Source organism: Diplotaxodon limnothrissa, linkage group LG14 (genome assembly GCF_057381915.1).
Source record: "Diplotaxodon limnothrissa isolate DT_005_m linkage group LG14, D_limnothrissa_male_GT1.1, whole genome shotgun sequence".
NCBI classification, from domain to species: Eukaryota; Metazoa; Chordata; class Actinopteri; order Cichliformes; family Cichlidae; genus Diplotaxodon; species Diplotaxodon limnothrissa.
In genome coordinates, this window is record NC_140609.1 from 13,399,490 (window position 1) to 13,415,538 (window position 16,049).

A 16,049-nucleotide genomic window follows, 5' to 3' on the forward strand; every position below is an offset into this window, starting at 1 on the left:
GTTTCAGTGTCTGGGATTAGTTTTACTACAACTGTGGAATACTTGGGTTTCAGAGCAGCAGTCCCTAATTTGTACTAAATGAGGTTACCAGATGGATCCTTATTTTTCATTTTTTATTTTTTAAAAGTTACTTTATGGAGTTCTTCGAGAATTATAACTTTAGGGAAAAAAGCTCTGCACAGCTTTGTCACCAGCAAATTTTTGTGCCTGGAGTCAGATCTCACAAGGACACTTCAGTTTTTACTATTGAGTGAGAAAAGAGTTAGAGAGGAAGGGGTGTCTAACTATATAAACTATAATAGTTTTTATATATGTTTCTATAAACTATATATATAGTTTATATAGAAAGAAAGAAGATGAATAAAATCAGCCGCCTGCTTGGAATTTTTACCCGATCTGAGAACACCATGGCTTCCAAGGACTCATCCCCACCCCTCCAAACCTCTTTTGACCTGCCCTATTTTTCTCTGTCCTCCAGCCCATCTCCCACCAAGACAGGCACGGATGACACGCTCAGAGAACAAACTCCAGAGATACCACCTCGCATCAGGCCACCTAAAACTCAAGAAAGCCCACAACAGTTGACTCAACTTGATATACAGCCAGCTCTGCCTGCTAGGAGAATTCCCCAGCCTCCCAGCGAGTATAGTAAGTAATATAATCAGCTTATGTTCCATTTTTTATTTTATTTTTTTGTGTGTTTCATCCCTTAATTACAACAATCGCTGTGGTAGATTTAAAAATACAGAACCTACAGTACTGTCTCTAGTCTTGCATTGTCCTCACTTCCTTATATTTTTTTCACAAAAATGGGAAATAGGTGCAGTGATTTAATAAAAAGTGTGCCAACATACCTTGAAAATAAGCCAAAACAGAGTTTATAGAGTTCTAACTAGCTTGAAAGTCAGTGTTTGGTATGATCACCTTTATTCTTCAGCACAGCCTGAACTCTCTTGGGTGAAATTTCTTGTCATTTCTTTAAGTAGTCTTCAGGAATAGTTCTTTAGGCTTGTTGAAAGACATTGAAAGCTCTTCTTCTTTGTTGGCTGCCTTTTGTTCCATTCTCTGTCAAGATGACAGTGCTTCAATAATGTTCAGGGCCAGGCTCTGAGGAGACCAATCCGTGACTAATAGTGTTCCACTGTGTGTTTTTTCTTGTGCATGTGTGCTTTTACTGCATCAGCAGTGTGTTTGGGATCATTGTGATGCTGAAAAATTAAGTTGCTGCTAATTAGACATTTTCCAGATTCCATTAATATCTTGTGTTTATGATGCTCAACAGCACATGACAGATCCTCCTCTGTCTTTTACCAATGGCTGTAGACATTCACTGTTGTACCTCTCTACAACCCAACCTCCTCTATATACCCATTTATGATCATTCCAGCAAAAATTTCAAAATTAGATTCATCGCTCTATTTCTTAGAGGCATAGCTGGACTGGCCATCGGACATACTGGGCCGATGGTGATTTTCCGTTTGTATGGGCCGATGTTTTGTTGTTTGTTTTGTTTGGGGGTTTTTTTGTAACGATATAAACAATGAAAGGTGTTGGATTGGCTAATTGGTTATGATCGACTCTGGGCTGGATAGATTACAGCCGACGAGGTCGAACTTTAAGTTCCGTATTGAGCTGACAAGGAACACAGTTTGTCCCGCACTTCAGCTAGAATGAAAAAAGACACAAAGTCGGAATAATTCTGTGTCTTTATGCTGTCAACTGCCTCTTCTTCTCTCATTCTCTCCCCCTCCCTCTCCTGTTGCTACTTCAATCATGAAACTGATCAATGATCAGCTTTTCTGTCACAAGTCCCATCTCTGTTGTTCACCCACAGCTGTAAAAGCTGCTGGTCATGATGTCGGTTTGTATATCTGGTGAGAGGGAAACATGAAGATGAAACCAGGTGATGTCCTTACTGAATCATCAGAGCTGAACAGGTGATGGAGAAACAGGTTTACCTTTTAGGTGACATGAATGAGTTGAAGGGAAGTTATGAACTGAGATAAATAACACCAGGATCCTTTGTAGCTGATAGCTGGTAACTGTGCAGGGGTCGATCTAGCAAAGTGTTGCCAGGGGGCCAGGTAGGGCATTAACAGGGAGAGGGGGGCACAAAGAAATACTTTTCTTTCTTATTCTCATTTCAAATATCTAGTTTTTAATAAAAAAAATTACCTGAATCTTACAACTAAAGTTTAACTAAAATGTATAGAAACCCATTATTGTACGTAGTAAATATTAAGTCTAATATACAACCTAGTAAGTTATAGTACTTTTTTCTTTCGGAAGGTACCATCTGTGCAGTCTGCAATTCTGTTGAAGAAAGATGTTGAATCTATTTAATTATTGTAGAAAAATAATTGGTTTCTGTGCATTTGTTTTACACATACATTAAATTAAAGTTGATTATGTCAATTAAGCATCATGAGGCAGAGGGTGGGGGGTGGTTTCCTTTTTCTTTTTTTTTCTACAACCTATTAGTTAGGTTGTTCAATATTTCTGCTAAATGCTGTTTAGAATACTAGAATAGGGAGGAATAGGATGGCGTAGGTTTAAGTTTATTCGATTGATATATTAATACCAGCGAGATGGTGTACATCACTGTCACAGCAGCATTTGTTTTCATTAAAGGGCTTTATGGCTTTTCCTATAATACCTGGTGGGCCGGTCTCTAGTCAAAATGCCTGGGCTGATTTTTTTTGTCCCAGTCCAGCCCTGCTTAGAAGCAAAGTGTAAATAAATAAGAGGTGGCTCAAGATTTTTATCCAGACAGTACATTTTTTAAAAGAGAGAAAGTCAGAAAACCACTAATAAAGATTTTTTTACTTTTGTTTTATGAAGATGAATTTGAAGTCATTCTGTGTTCTTCCATGCGAGACTGCTTCCTCTTTTTTAAACCTTAGCTCTGCTGTGAGGTTAACTAATTATACAGTCTGCTCGCCACAGCTCTTTCTCCTGCTTCTGTGCGGTGAACTGTGTAGTGAGTTAGACAAAGCAGCAGCTTCATCCTAGTGTGACCGTCAGGCTTCAGTGTTTTGGGCTTTAATTTCATGCATACAGAGTTATTGAATATCATTCACAAGCATGTATATTGTCACATGTTAGCCGGTAGATTAAAATTATAGGGCTTCCTCATCAAAGCATTTTTTGTGATAGCAAACGTGTCAGATAACTTCAAATAGCTTATTTTAACTGTGTGAGGGACCTCCAAAGCAGGTGAGTTTATTAAAATATTTTCTATAAATCATCCTACAGCTATTTCAATATGACACTATCATAATATACATTTGTAGGTAAAAGTTGAAGATATCCTACCTGCTCCTCCTGTTTGCCTAGAGTGCTTTAAAATTAGATTTGTTGATTGGCAACAAGTTGGTTGTTACGTCCCTCTGCAGCCTCTAATCTCCTCAGTGTGTTCAGCTGGTGCTAATTGGCCACACCTAGTCAGGTGTTGATAAAAGCATACCTGAGGCAGGCTTTCAGGGAGCTCACTTGTCTTTGCCTTGGTGGCACCCAGCCAATTTAACCAACCTGGTTTTCCATTTTAAGAAAAAACCTCTTCTCACTAACACTCTGGTATTCATCTTTTCTTTTTTTTATGAAAAGATGATTACCATGTATAAAAAGGCTGTATCCAGTCATGTTGGCTGTATATTTAATCATTTAAACCCAGTGTCCACAAAACAAGAAATATGCAGTTCTATGGAAATCACAATAGGATTAGATTTGATTGAAAATCATACAAAGACAACATGTCATTGTATTTAATTTTGAACTTAATGTCAGCAACTGATTATAAAAAAGTTTGACAAAATGCAACAAATTAATTGATTAATTAAAAAAAATACTTTGTGTAAAATCTCACATATAATTGGTATTTCTATTGATCTAGAGAGATTACATTATAGAGGGTGAGTCTTGTATGAGCAAAGGTAGAGTGGTTTTCATCACAGAGAGTATCTGGAGAAATATTTCAGAATAACAGCCTCATCTTAGGGACCAGGTGTCAGTTCATTAACAAAGTGAATGCAGTTTGTCACTGCATTCACATAAGCAATTTAAAATTCTACCACACAGAGAAAAAGAGTGCTTAAGGCAGAAGATGGCCCATCAACTGTATTGTTATAGCACAAGAGCACACAGTATAGGTAGCTTACATGTCTGTGAACCATTTGTGTTGCATAATATCTAAACCCTTTGCAGCAACATCGCCTGTCAAACAGGTAATGCCATTTTCACAAAAGGTCTTGTTGGTTTTGGCAGGAGAGTGCCACATTTTCCAAGTATTATAATTACATGGTTATGTAGGGGAGGAGCTTATGTGTTAAACTGGACTGGTTGCAGCCCTCTGAAAATATTTGATCAAGTATAAACAAACAATACAAGAAAAGAGGCCTCGAAGTACTGAAGGTGACAGCAGCATGAGCGTGGTTGAGAGTTCCAGTTCACTGATTTGAATTTGCAGAGGTGAACCGCAAAGAGTGTTCAGCTATAGCTGTCTGTTCTCCAAACTTACTTTAAGGCTAAACTGTGTCCTGTTTATGATTGCCATTGGATTTGTTTTTCAGTTGCAAAAAATGCCCATTGAGTCTGGTATGACCAATCAAAATGAGAAGAGAGATTTTTATCAGTAAAGTAGGAGTACACAGCATGGGTGGCATGCATGTGAACCATTTATGCTCAGCGATATTTTTTTAAAACTACAGCAGTTGTTCACTTCACACTTTACTGTTTGTGGTTTAAAAAAAAAAAAAGATGTACTGCAACACAGTGTTTAGCATGGGCCTGTCCTCACTTTTTCTAAACATGTCACTGGTCTCAAATTCAAAGCAAGCATATCATTAAAAAAATCTTAGTTTTAACAGTTGATTGATTTTTATTTTACATGTGGTGTGTTAACGATTTGCAAACCACTGCCTTCAGTTTTAATGTACCACAGAATTTCATCTTCTGCAACAGTTTCACCTCAATATTGTATAATGTTTCAGTGGTAATACGGCTCTGCTTAATAGTAGATGCTCAACCTGAAAATCCAGTTTTAAGGGGAGAGAAAGACGACACAAACTGGTGCATATCCATTAAAACTCACTCACTATTAATTCAGTCTGTTTGCGCTTACAAACATTGACACAGCCAAAATTACTACAAATTCATATCCACATAATCCAGTTTTACTAGTGTGACTCACTTTTTGCCTTGCCTTATATCATGTTTCCAGAGTTTCTCAGGTTCTGCAAAACCTGCTCCAGACTTTAGCTTAATCTTGATTTGTTTTCCTTTTCTCTTCTTGTTCAGTGTTGGCTACGGTCAACGAAAATTCTAATGACTACGAGGAGCCAGACTTGTTTGGTCCCGCTGGTCATCGAATGAACCCACCAGAGAGGGTAAGAAATTGTTAATCGGACCACTCCCAGGCTTTTCGGCTCTTTCTTTCTTCTTGCCATATCCTGTGAATCATTCCCGTTTCCTCCAATAGGATATGTCCCTGCAAGTGCCAAATTACACAAAGAAGCGGCCGAGTTCCCTTTGCAGTGACGATGGAGTGCTCGACGATTATGAGTGAGTCATAAAACAACACAAATGCAAACCTCAGAAACTGAAATACAAGCACACTGTTTGCAGGGTTTTGTTTCCCTTTGGTTGCTGATTATTCTGAATGGCTGTAACTTGGGAGGTAGAGTATTGATCCACCAATTTTACTAATTGGTCAGTGATCGATTCCACAGCTACTCCAGTCTGCATGTTGAAATATCCTTATTACTGAACTCTGAGAGTGTTTGTGTGAATGTTACACAAGGCGCTTTGGGTGTTGAGTTAGAATAGAAATGCACTATATAAGTACCAGTCCATTTATTGCAGTGTTTGTGTAAGTTAATTTGAGACATGCTGCTGTATTTACTTTGTTTCAATTTACTTTCATTTTATTGCACAACATATTGTCAAACTGTCAGTGCTGCAGAAATCTAATCTTTGATCTTCACCTCTTTTGTGTAATTATATTATAAAATTATATTGTTACACAGTTAGCTTTGTCAAAACTTTTGCACAACTTGTCTGATTTAAACTTTGATGAAAAATGTAATTGCTTATGAAGTTTGTGTGATGTTTCTTTCTTTTTCCTTTTCTGTTTGCGTGTGTCTGTGTGTGCGCACACACGTATAGGTATGAAGGGAGTCTCCACAGCCAGCAAGGCAGTTTCTACTTACCAAACACTGGTGTTTTGGCTTCCACCATGAAAGAAGACACCTCTCAGCTTTCTGCTGTCATCAAGATGGGTTGGCTGGACAAGAATCCACCTCAGGGGTATAATAATGATGATGCTTAAAAAAAAATCAGAGAATATATATTACACAAATATTTGATTGAATTAAAAAACAAACACAGGGCAGCGATATTTGCTTTTTATTCGGTGTTCTGTCTGTCCTCATCCACAGGGCTATTTACTACCAGAGACGATGGGTAAAGCTAGATGCTGACTACCTGAGATACTTTGACACTGACAAGGTAACAAAACAAATGCATCCAGAAACTCAGTGATGTGTTCAGACACAAGCACAGAACGGAAGCGCTGTTTTTGTGTATGACTCTGTCCAGGAGATACTGTTGACATACTAAATAGGTATTGATCATTTTTAGGGCTGCAATGATTCTTCGAGTAATGCGAATAGCTTTATTATAAAACTCTTCAGCTGTTACTATGTAAATGTGACCTTTTCACCCACATTTACCACTAAAAATAGGCCTGCAGTAGAAACGTGTCTTGGAGCACTCGTGGAAATAAAAAGTATGACAATATTAAGGCCAAGCAGCTTCCAGTTTAAAAAAAGAAAAAGACTCGTAACAGAACAGCAGTAATGAGAGTCCTTCATCAAACCTGAAGAAAAACAAACTTTGGAAATGCTCCCATGCACTGCTGTTTGTTTTACAGTGAAAAGCGATAATAAAGTTACTGGAGTTAAAGTAAAAAATGCAGATGAGCCATTATTAAGGCTGATGGGCAGGGGCGAGAGGAGCATGGGGTGTAAGTGAGTTACATTATTTTGCAGATTTGGATTAATATAAAATCTTAATTTGATTTTAATTTTATTCTGTAATTAAAATTGTGTCAATGCTGTTAAGTTTGACATTATTATTAACGTTAATTATTTATTGTGCACCATCAGAGCATCTGTCTTCTGCAGCAGGAAACGTTACATCAAAGCAAAGGGCAAGCCTCAGTTCTGAGAATGTTGATGTCCTCGCTTTTGTGTGACAGCCACCACAAACTCTTTTAAAGGGTCACACATGCGCACACATTAAATAGATACACTCCTCTTAATGTCAGAGAAACCTCCACAAATGCTTAGCAAAGGCATCTTTTTTTATACCTTAGTTTAGTGTGCATGTATATCTTATGTTATTTGACACCAATGTACTTGTTTTTAGTTGTTTGTGGGGGTTTTTTTGCATTTATGAAAATGTTTTGTTTAATAAATATGACTTTTAATGGTACGTAAATACAATGAAGTTATATGCATTTAAATGACCTAAAACAATGCAATTAATATGGAAACCAATGAGTGGTTAATTTTAAATTGCTTTTAATTCACTGATCGCTTGATTAATTGATGAAATAACTGATCATTAAAGTAATCGATAGCTGCAGCACTAATCTGAGATGCTGAGTGTGTGTTGTGCTATCTTGTGTTGTAGGACGTGTATTCTAAGGGGATCATCTCAACAGCTTTCATCACTAATGTGACCACTGTGGGGGAGCTGAAGTTTGAAGTTGTTACAAACAATCGAACCTTCATCTTTAGGGCTGAAAGTGAAGGTATGTCTGTTCACCCAGCTATATATGTGCTTACACTTGTACAGACAGTTATTTCCCATGTCTCAAAATATGCAGTTAACTCAGTTCATATATATATTTGTGGGTGCCGATTTTACTACGTTCATGTCTGATCTGACATGCCTATGCGCTCTCATTGCAGCTGAACGAAATGAATGGGTGACTGTACTGCAGGATTGCACCAGTGGGCGCCAAAGGCACACTGTCATGAACCCCGGCTCACCTTTAGCCCCAGACTATCAGGGCTACTTGGAGCTAAAAGGGTTACGCTCCAAACTTTACACAGTTGTTGCCTCAGATAAAGTTTTCCTCTACAAAAATATTGATGTAAGAACTCTGGGTGCAGCTGTGTGTACAGATTTGTACTTAAGATAATTGCATTTTGTTTTCTTTACTTTAATGATTGTTAGAATTATAAGAAATGGTTTTTTTTTTTGGTTTTTTTTGTTTGTTTTTGTTTTTTTGATTTGTTGGAACAGTGTAATTTACATTTTATCTTCCATTTCTTACAGGACTATCGTATTGGATTGGGTATCACGTCTATTGAGATGAATGTAGGAAACATTAAGGTCTCAGATCGTCGAAGCTTTGATCTCACCACACCTTATCGCATATTTAGGTATTGCATGCACACAGAAATGAAATCTGCTCTCACACCTTTCCCATGTTTGTGTGACTATCACACCTCTTATTGCAGTAATTAAGTAGTTGGGTTTATATAAATATATAATATAATATTTATATAAAACTGTTTATGTGAGATCAACTGTGGGATATGCTAATTAGACAGTTTAGAGACGATGATCATTCCTCATTATCAGCATCTGAGTTGCTCTTCAGTTGAGTTGCTGGGTTACAAGGTCATATTGTTTTAGTGAGAACTCTCCCACAGTCCCTCAATCCTCAGCTGGTCGTCTTTCAAGAATGTGAAAAGTCTTTTGTGTGACTGTGTGTGTGCGTGTTTTTGTGCGAAGAAGTGCAGGGGATATGTTTGTGCATGAGTGCATGTGGTGTGTGGTCTTTTGGCTGACAGTTCACAGCCTGCGCCTGTAGTGCAGGGTCTCAGCATGACAGGATGGGGAAATGTGTGTTTCTGTGGACTAGTGTACTGGCTCTGAGTCTCTTGACTGTAAACATATGTGAAAGAGTCATTTTCATTCAGACCTGGTAATAATAAGAAAGGTTGAAGATTTAGAAATGTTTAAAAATAAAAGGAGGAGTTTTTTTCTCTCTCATTATGTCTACATCAGCAATGTAAATGAAAGAAATTAGTAATAAGAAAAGACAATGATTCAGATCTGGACAAAAATGTAATTCTTTGCCAGTGCTCAGATTTTCCATTACATTTCCAAAACCCAAATAAATGGCAGTTATCTGTATTTTTGTTGATTTAACTCAATTTATTTAGTTGTATACTAATACAGCTGATACTGAATTATTCTGAAATTCATGATTCAACTTTTTATTTAAATTGTTAAGCTAATGTTATGATTTGTATTTTAAAGTACCGTATTTAGTGTTTTTACTGTATTTAAAGTACTGTATCTGTGGTTTTGTGCTTTTGTTCCCATGTAACATCCAGAAATATTTCAGGGCAGGAAATAATTACTCAATTTATTTCTGTAAAGTATATTTATATGTATTACTAATTTAAGGGAAGATAAACTGAGCATGCAGCAGACAGGGTGAAAAGAGGAAGCTTGTCTGCCTCTGTGAGTTTATGTGGTTTCCAGGTCTTGAGTATATTTAGCGTAACAACAGCGATCTAAGCGTCATTTCTCACCTTCATGTCAGCGTTAACACTCGTCCATATGCTTGCCTCTCTCCGCAGCTTCATCGCAGAGTCAGAGCAGATGAGAGAGCAGTGGGTGAATGCTATGCGAGACGCGATAGGTGAGGCATTGTCTAACAGCGAGGTGGCTGAGCGGATCTGGGCGGAGTCTAGCAACAGTCTGTGCGCCGACTGTGAAGCACCGAAGCCGGAGTGGGCCGCCATCAATTTGTGTGTGGTGGTGTGCAAACAATGCGCAGGTTTGTGTGTTCTGATTTTGTTTTTGTGCGGTGCTTTGGGCTGTCAGTGTGAATACTTTGTGTTTAGCAGCATTTTGACTTTTAGTTGCTGAGTATCAGAATTAACATGTGGCTTCCAGCACAAGAGGCATTGTGACTTTGTTTTGTCGTGGCCATCAGTTGTCATAGATGTGATATTTCAGGAAGTTCTTTAGGAAAACACTCCAGTTTAGGACAAATGTTCAGTTGTTCTCAGGGACTATTTAGATGTTAGTGGTCAGAGCTCACTTCTGTTTTTCACTCATATCATTTCCTAAAAAATACTTTTTTGGGCCATTATTAAAGGGCATGTTTTTTTTTTGTTTTTTATCACAGGAAATATTAATATTATAATTTAAAGAATCATGATATAAATGTCAGGCTATGTCACCCACTTCTACTACCCACCTTTAAACTCTTGGCCGAATTATGTGTGCTTCTGATAATCAGTGTGAGGCAGCCGTACTTTAGGACTTGTAGCTTCTCTGCGGTCACCTCCGATTTTGTTGCACCTCTATTTTTTTAGTATGCAGACACTTAATAGTTTTTTCTAGTAAATAAAGTCTTTTTCTACTAAGGTGAAATAAGCCTGGACACACATTGATATCAGTGTGTGGTTGGTTGGTTGTGCTGTTTGGCAGAGGCATAAAACCACAGGGCAGTAATTGTACAGTGCTGTGAAAATGTATTTGACCCTTTGCTAAAACACAATGCTGTTTTTAGGTGACGCTACCTGGCCCTGTGTGAAAGTAATTACCTCCTAAACCTAATGACTAGTTGTAGCCTGCGTGTTCTCTTTGGTCAGCAGTGATTTTTGCCTTGAAATATAAAAAAATCAATCATTTCACTGCACTTGTTGTTTGTTTTTTGTCTGTTTGTAAAGAGTTATTTGGTTGTCCGTACAGAGCTTATAATATGGTCAAGATTGAACTTGGCTTTAATATGTGTATGTGTGTTATTCCAGGGGAGCACAGAGGACTAGGCCCTAGCATTTCAAAAGTTCGAAGTCTGAAGATGGATAAGAAAGTTTGGACAGAAGAGCTTATTCAGGTACAAATAGAAATTCTCTCTCTAATTAATTGTTGAGACATTTTTGATATAAAAATTAGAACAGACTCCAAAGACAAGGATTTATGTCCAGTTTCTTTAAATATTTAAAGTCTTAAGATTAATTAACTAGTATGTTCAAATATAATGTTTCTGCAATTAATCATTTTGGAGCTGAGACAGCTTAGTTTTAGTTTCATCTCTGTGGAAGTTTCCGAGGCAGTAGTTACCGGTGGTTTTGTGTGGGTTTCATTATATTGTTTTATAAACCTGCAGGTCAGAAGTGTCAGTAATCTGATCTAGTAAGTGCTACAGAAGAAAAATAGAATAAGTGTGGAAGTACTTCTCTTCATTTTTTATTTATTTATTTATTTTCCTGTTCACCCTGCCCTTGTCGCAGTTATTCCTGGTGATAGGCAACGAGCGGGCTAACAGTTTTTGGGCAGCTAATGTCCCACCAAGTGAAGCTCTGTCGCCTTCGAGCTGCAGCGAAGAGAGAAGACGCTTCATCAGCAACAAATATCGCCAGGGCAAATACAGGAGGTACCACGCTCTGTATGGAAACCAGAGGGAGCTCAATCACGTAAGTCAAAGTCACAGTTTGCTTGTGATACCGTTGTGTTTAATTCTGAATCTGCGCACTGCATTGCCAGAAATTTCTGCTAGTGAGCAGCTGCAAAGTGTAAAGTGATGAGTGACAAGCGAATAGCTGAGTGTGCGGATGGGGCCTTAAAATGTGTCCACATTGGAAGCGAGGTGCCAACCGGAAACCAGAGAGAGTGAATGACTTTCCGTAATCTTTCCATGAGGGAAATAACCGCTTGCTATGAGTAGTGGGCGGGGCCCTAAATAAACTTTTCCTGTTTCTGTGTGATTGAAAGTACCAGACTGAAGAATACTGTTGATTAACATATGACCTGATAATAAAGTCACTAGAGGGTTACCTAGGCAACCGGAGCCTTGAATGTCACAAACAGCCGGCTCACGACTTCAGGATCAGTTTTCCCATTATCCTGTTGGTAGATGAACCTTCATACTAGTCTGAGATGCTCCCCTGGTGCATTATTGCCTTCATTAGGTCATCTGTGTACTTAGCATCATTCGGTGTTCATAAGCCCAGATGAGTCATCCTGTCCCTGCTTAAAAAAAATCCCCCCACAGCATGATGCTGCCACCACCACACTTCCTGGCTGGCATAGTATTGAATAGTGTCTTGTTTCCTTCAGACCTGACTGCTGTTATCATGCTAGAGAATCTCGTTTCTCACAGTATCAGGATCCTTGAGGTTGGTTTTTTTTTTTTTTTCCTGAATCCCATGCAGGTTTTTGTATGCCTTTCATTGAGGAAAAACTACTGCACTGACAGCTGCCTTTCTGGAAGTTTCTCCTATCTCCACACAGGATCTTCTTTTTGGTCACCCCTCCTTCCAAGCCCTTGGTTCTCTAATTGCTTAGCTTGGCAGGCAGCCAGCATTACAAAATGATCCCATTTGTTCCTAATGTCTGTTTAAGAAATATGGGGGCTAGTGGGAATCTTCAGTGCAGCAGGAATGTTTTTGTTGTCTTCGTCAGATTGGTGCCTCAGCATTCTCTACATGCAGTTTATTTGGACTGGTACTGTGAAGAAAAATTGCATTTCTTGTTATATTATACTGGGGTTAATTGGTGAGTGGAAAAAATATATTAACAGTTTTGGCATATGCAAAAGCATGCAAAAATGCCTCCTAGGTTTGTCAAATATAAGGCCTGGGGGACAGAGTTGGCCAAGTAAATACTCAAATCCGCCCACTAAAAGTATGAAGGTATGCATCGATTTTGATTTTTTTTAACTGTAGTTGTAAAACAAGTTTTTCAACTTATCCTGCTGATTGATTCCTTCATACGGAATCAAAGTAATTAACTAACATAATTAAACGACAGGGAAGTTTCTGTATTTTCACTATAAGGACATTTTCATTAATGCAAACTTCATATTTTATAAGTACTGGATAGTCTGGGCAATACAGATTTATCATATAGTTTTACTTTGATCTTTACCCCTTAAGATTAAAGTGGGCTGCCTTTGTGTATAATGAGTTTGACATCCTTGGTTTGCACCTCGAAGTTGATGATTCTGTTCAGAGTTCTTGTTTTGAGCAGTAACTTAAAATAAGATGCAGAATTTCCTTTGAAGCCAATAGAAAGAGCATAAAAATAAGCACGTTCCTTTGTGTAAATACATGGTAAGATCCTGTGACTGTGGCGAAAGTGTTATTTAACACTTAGATACTTACAGTAAAGCAGCCAGTATGCTTCTGCAGCTGGTTGATCCAGTCTTACAACATTTGACACTTTTCTTGTTTTTAAGGCATTTGTGGGACTTTGTTTGATCGCACTGCAGCTGCAATGGAGTGCAAGTTGGGTTTATAGACTAAAAAAACTGATTAAACTTGTGAAACACGCTCTATCACTTGAAGTAATTTTGCAAACCTCAATTTTAGAGTTGAAGAATTAAAGACTGATTAATGCAGGTTCAGGACTAAACCCTGTGAAATCCCTGCTTCTGAGTCATTTTTTTCAAACTTGCAACTCTGCAAGGTCCCAGAACCGACTCTTAGCAACGACTCTTTTAAATGTGACAACCGCGGTGTCTTTGTGTACTTGTGGTGGGCGACGCTTTGCTTGAAGATGACACATTAATATGGTTAGTATTGTTTAGAATCAGGAAATGTGAGTGGCCATGGAATGGCCATAGCTTTTATACTGGGCTCCATCATGTGTGATTAATGACTGAGTGTTTCAGACCCAGCTCGGTCACTTCTTAGGAGCTTAACCCAGTTACTGCTAACAATGTGTACAGGGCACAGATAAACTTGGTGTGTAAATGAGTCACATTTAGCACCTGACTGTGAGCTATGTGTTTTTCCCCCTCAAGCTGTTAAGCTTTTACATTTGTGTGTGTGAGTGAGTGTGAGTCACTGTGTTTGGGATGTGCAGAATGAGATAAAGGAAGTTGTTTAGTTTTTGTTTTAAAAGCAGCTGCTTGTCCTCCTCCCCGATGGCTCCATTTTCTGCTCTTTTCTTATCTCTCTCTTGGGTCTTTGGGACCTATAGAGGACGTGATCTGTTGGACTTTCCTACAGCTTTCATCCCCCCTCTCCCACAAACCCACACACACACACCACTCCACCCCCATTTCAGAGGTGATTACTTAAATGGCTGCTCTACTTGTTTGTTTGTTTTTTCCTGTTCATGAGAAAAATACAGATGAGCATTGCTTCTGCTTGGGTGTGCCTTTCAGAAATTGTACACTCTGCACATGTGTCAGCTGGTGACAAAAAAGTGGGTGACAAAAAAGGTGATGTAAGTGTGCAAGAGTGCGAAATGAAGACAAAAACATGCTTGCACACTCTGTGAGTGCAGCAGCACCCTTAGCTAATTCAGGGTCATTTATCTACTCCTGGCTTTTTAACCCCACTTCTCTTGCTCGCTTTCTTCTTTGTTTTTCCTTTTTTCCTTAATGTGACATCATTACTTACTGATTTAACTGGAATGTGCTGTAACTCTACCCCTCCCTCTGTTTTCCTCCTCCTCCTTCTCCTCCTGTCCTACACATTGTTTGGCTCTGACCGCTGAAGAAATTTGATCACTTCACTCCTTGCTCTTTTTTTCTTATTTGCAAGTCGTTTATATCTTTTATAATTTTCTTTTTGATATGAGCTTCAGACTTTTACATTTGCAACTTTTCCGGGCTGTCTTTGTCAACTGACATTCAAATAGCGGACTGACTGACGGGAACTGAAAACTTCCAGGTTGGGCTATGTATAAGAGGGGAGCTGTAGGACAGGGTAGTGAAAATATGCCTTGTTTTTGCAGCTCTCTGAGTCCTTTTAGGCTAGCTCTGTTAAGAAAAAGAGCACAACCTTGCATTTCAGTGGTGGTTCGTTTAAAGCGATGTGTGGAAGTGGATTTTAGATCTCTGACAGTATGTGTGTGCAGTCATGTGCTTGAATGTGTCTGTGGGAAACATTTTTGTGTTGACACTATGGGGACTGCAGCACTGCAGCTCTGTGTTAGTGAGACATTAGAGCTATTGTGTGTCTGTGTGTGTCTGTGTGTGTATGTTTTTTTTTTTTCCTCTGGAGTGAGCTGCAACACATTGAAATGCACATGAATTTGCCTGCGTGGGCATGGTTGTGTGCCTTTTCTGTATTTGGTCTGTACTGCTTTCTTTTTGTGTGCTTGTATGTTTCCATCTGTAAATCATGATCGTCGTCTCCTGTTTTGTCTCTTTTGGTTCTTCCTCTGTTGTTACTGTGGCTTCCTAATTTTTCTCAGTTGCATCAAGTAGTGAACTCTAGCTGTGACCACAGTTTTACACTGGGTTTCTTATTCCCTGGAAAAACCATACTCTGCATTTCCTTCTTACAGAAACAAAACAGATGCAGTTGTAGGCACAACTGCATCTGTTTTTAGAAGACCTCTATTGAATGTTAGTCACCTGCATGTTAAGAATAAAGTAACAGTCATCCATGAGTTGTTCTTCCTCTGTGGCGTTGCCATCTTCCTGTTAAACAGTTTGAAGCTTTTTATGGCCTTTAGGTTGACATTAAAGGCTTTGTTGGCTCGTGGTTTCCTTGAAAGGGAAGAAGTGACACAGCATAGATGACGTTTCATAATGAAGTGCACAGTGTGACATAGAGTTGTTTAATGCAGACAGTTTGATAGTCCCTCTGTGTTTGAGTTGGGGATAGTTGTCATAGTTTAACTTTTTTTCATAACTTTGTGGCTATTTTAGTGACATTTGAGAAAATAAAGCAATCGGTTATTGAAAAGTTGACGGCCACTCTCCTTTCCCAGGTCTCCTTGACTGTGTGCTGTTGGCTATCAGCATGTTGTTGGTATTTTATCATAGCAAACTAACAACTAAGGTACAGGATTAAAAATCTCTTTACGGCCTTGTTTTTTATGCTTTTAAAGTTTTGTAATTGGATTCCTTATAAGAAGAGCTCTTCATCGCATACCTTCTCCTTTTATTTTCTGCTTTTGCTCATTCTTCCTATTTAATTCTTCTGTTTTCCGACCATTCCCATCATGTCCTCATTCACACTTTAGGATTTCAGGTTATAAATAATTTCGATTTC

General features: G+C 38.5%; 1 protein-coding gene across 2 annotated transcripts in view; it reads left to right on the plus strand.

The window, feature by feature from the left end:
• Nucleotides 1-16,049, plus strand: part of arap1 (ArfGAP with RhoGAP domain, ankyrin repeat and PH domain 1) — a 57,682-nt gene that overhangs the window by 19,425 nt on the left and 22,208 nt on the right. For both annotated transcript variants that reach the window (XM_085371696.1, XM_085371695.1), the window contains exons 3-13: nt 479-648; nt 5,296-5,384; nt 5,477-5,559; nt 6,163-6,303; nt 6,435-6,504; nt 7,693-7,813; nt 7,974-8,158; nt 8,344-8,450; nt 9,663-9,862; nt 10,845-10,930; nt 11,328-11,510. In XM_085371696.1, coding sequence (XP_085227822.1) covers nt 479-648; nt 5,296-5,384; nt 5,477-5,559; nt 6,163-6,303; nt 6,435-6,504; nt 7,693-7,813; nt 7,974-8,158; nt 8,344-8,450; nt 9,663-9,862; nt 10,845-10,930; nt 11,328-11,510 — 1,435 coding nt within the window. The remainder of the gene's footprint in view (nt 1-478; nt 649-5,295; nt 5,385-5,476; nt 5,560-6,162; nt 6,304-6,434; nt 6,505-7,692; nt 7,814-7,973; nt 8,159-8,343; nt 8,451-9,662; nt 9,863-10,844; nt 10,931-11,327; nt 11,511-16,049) is intronic.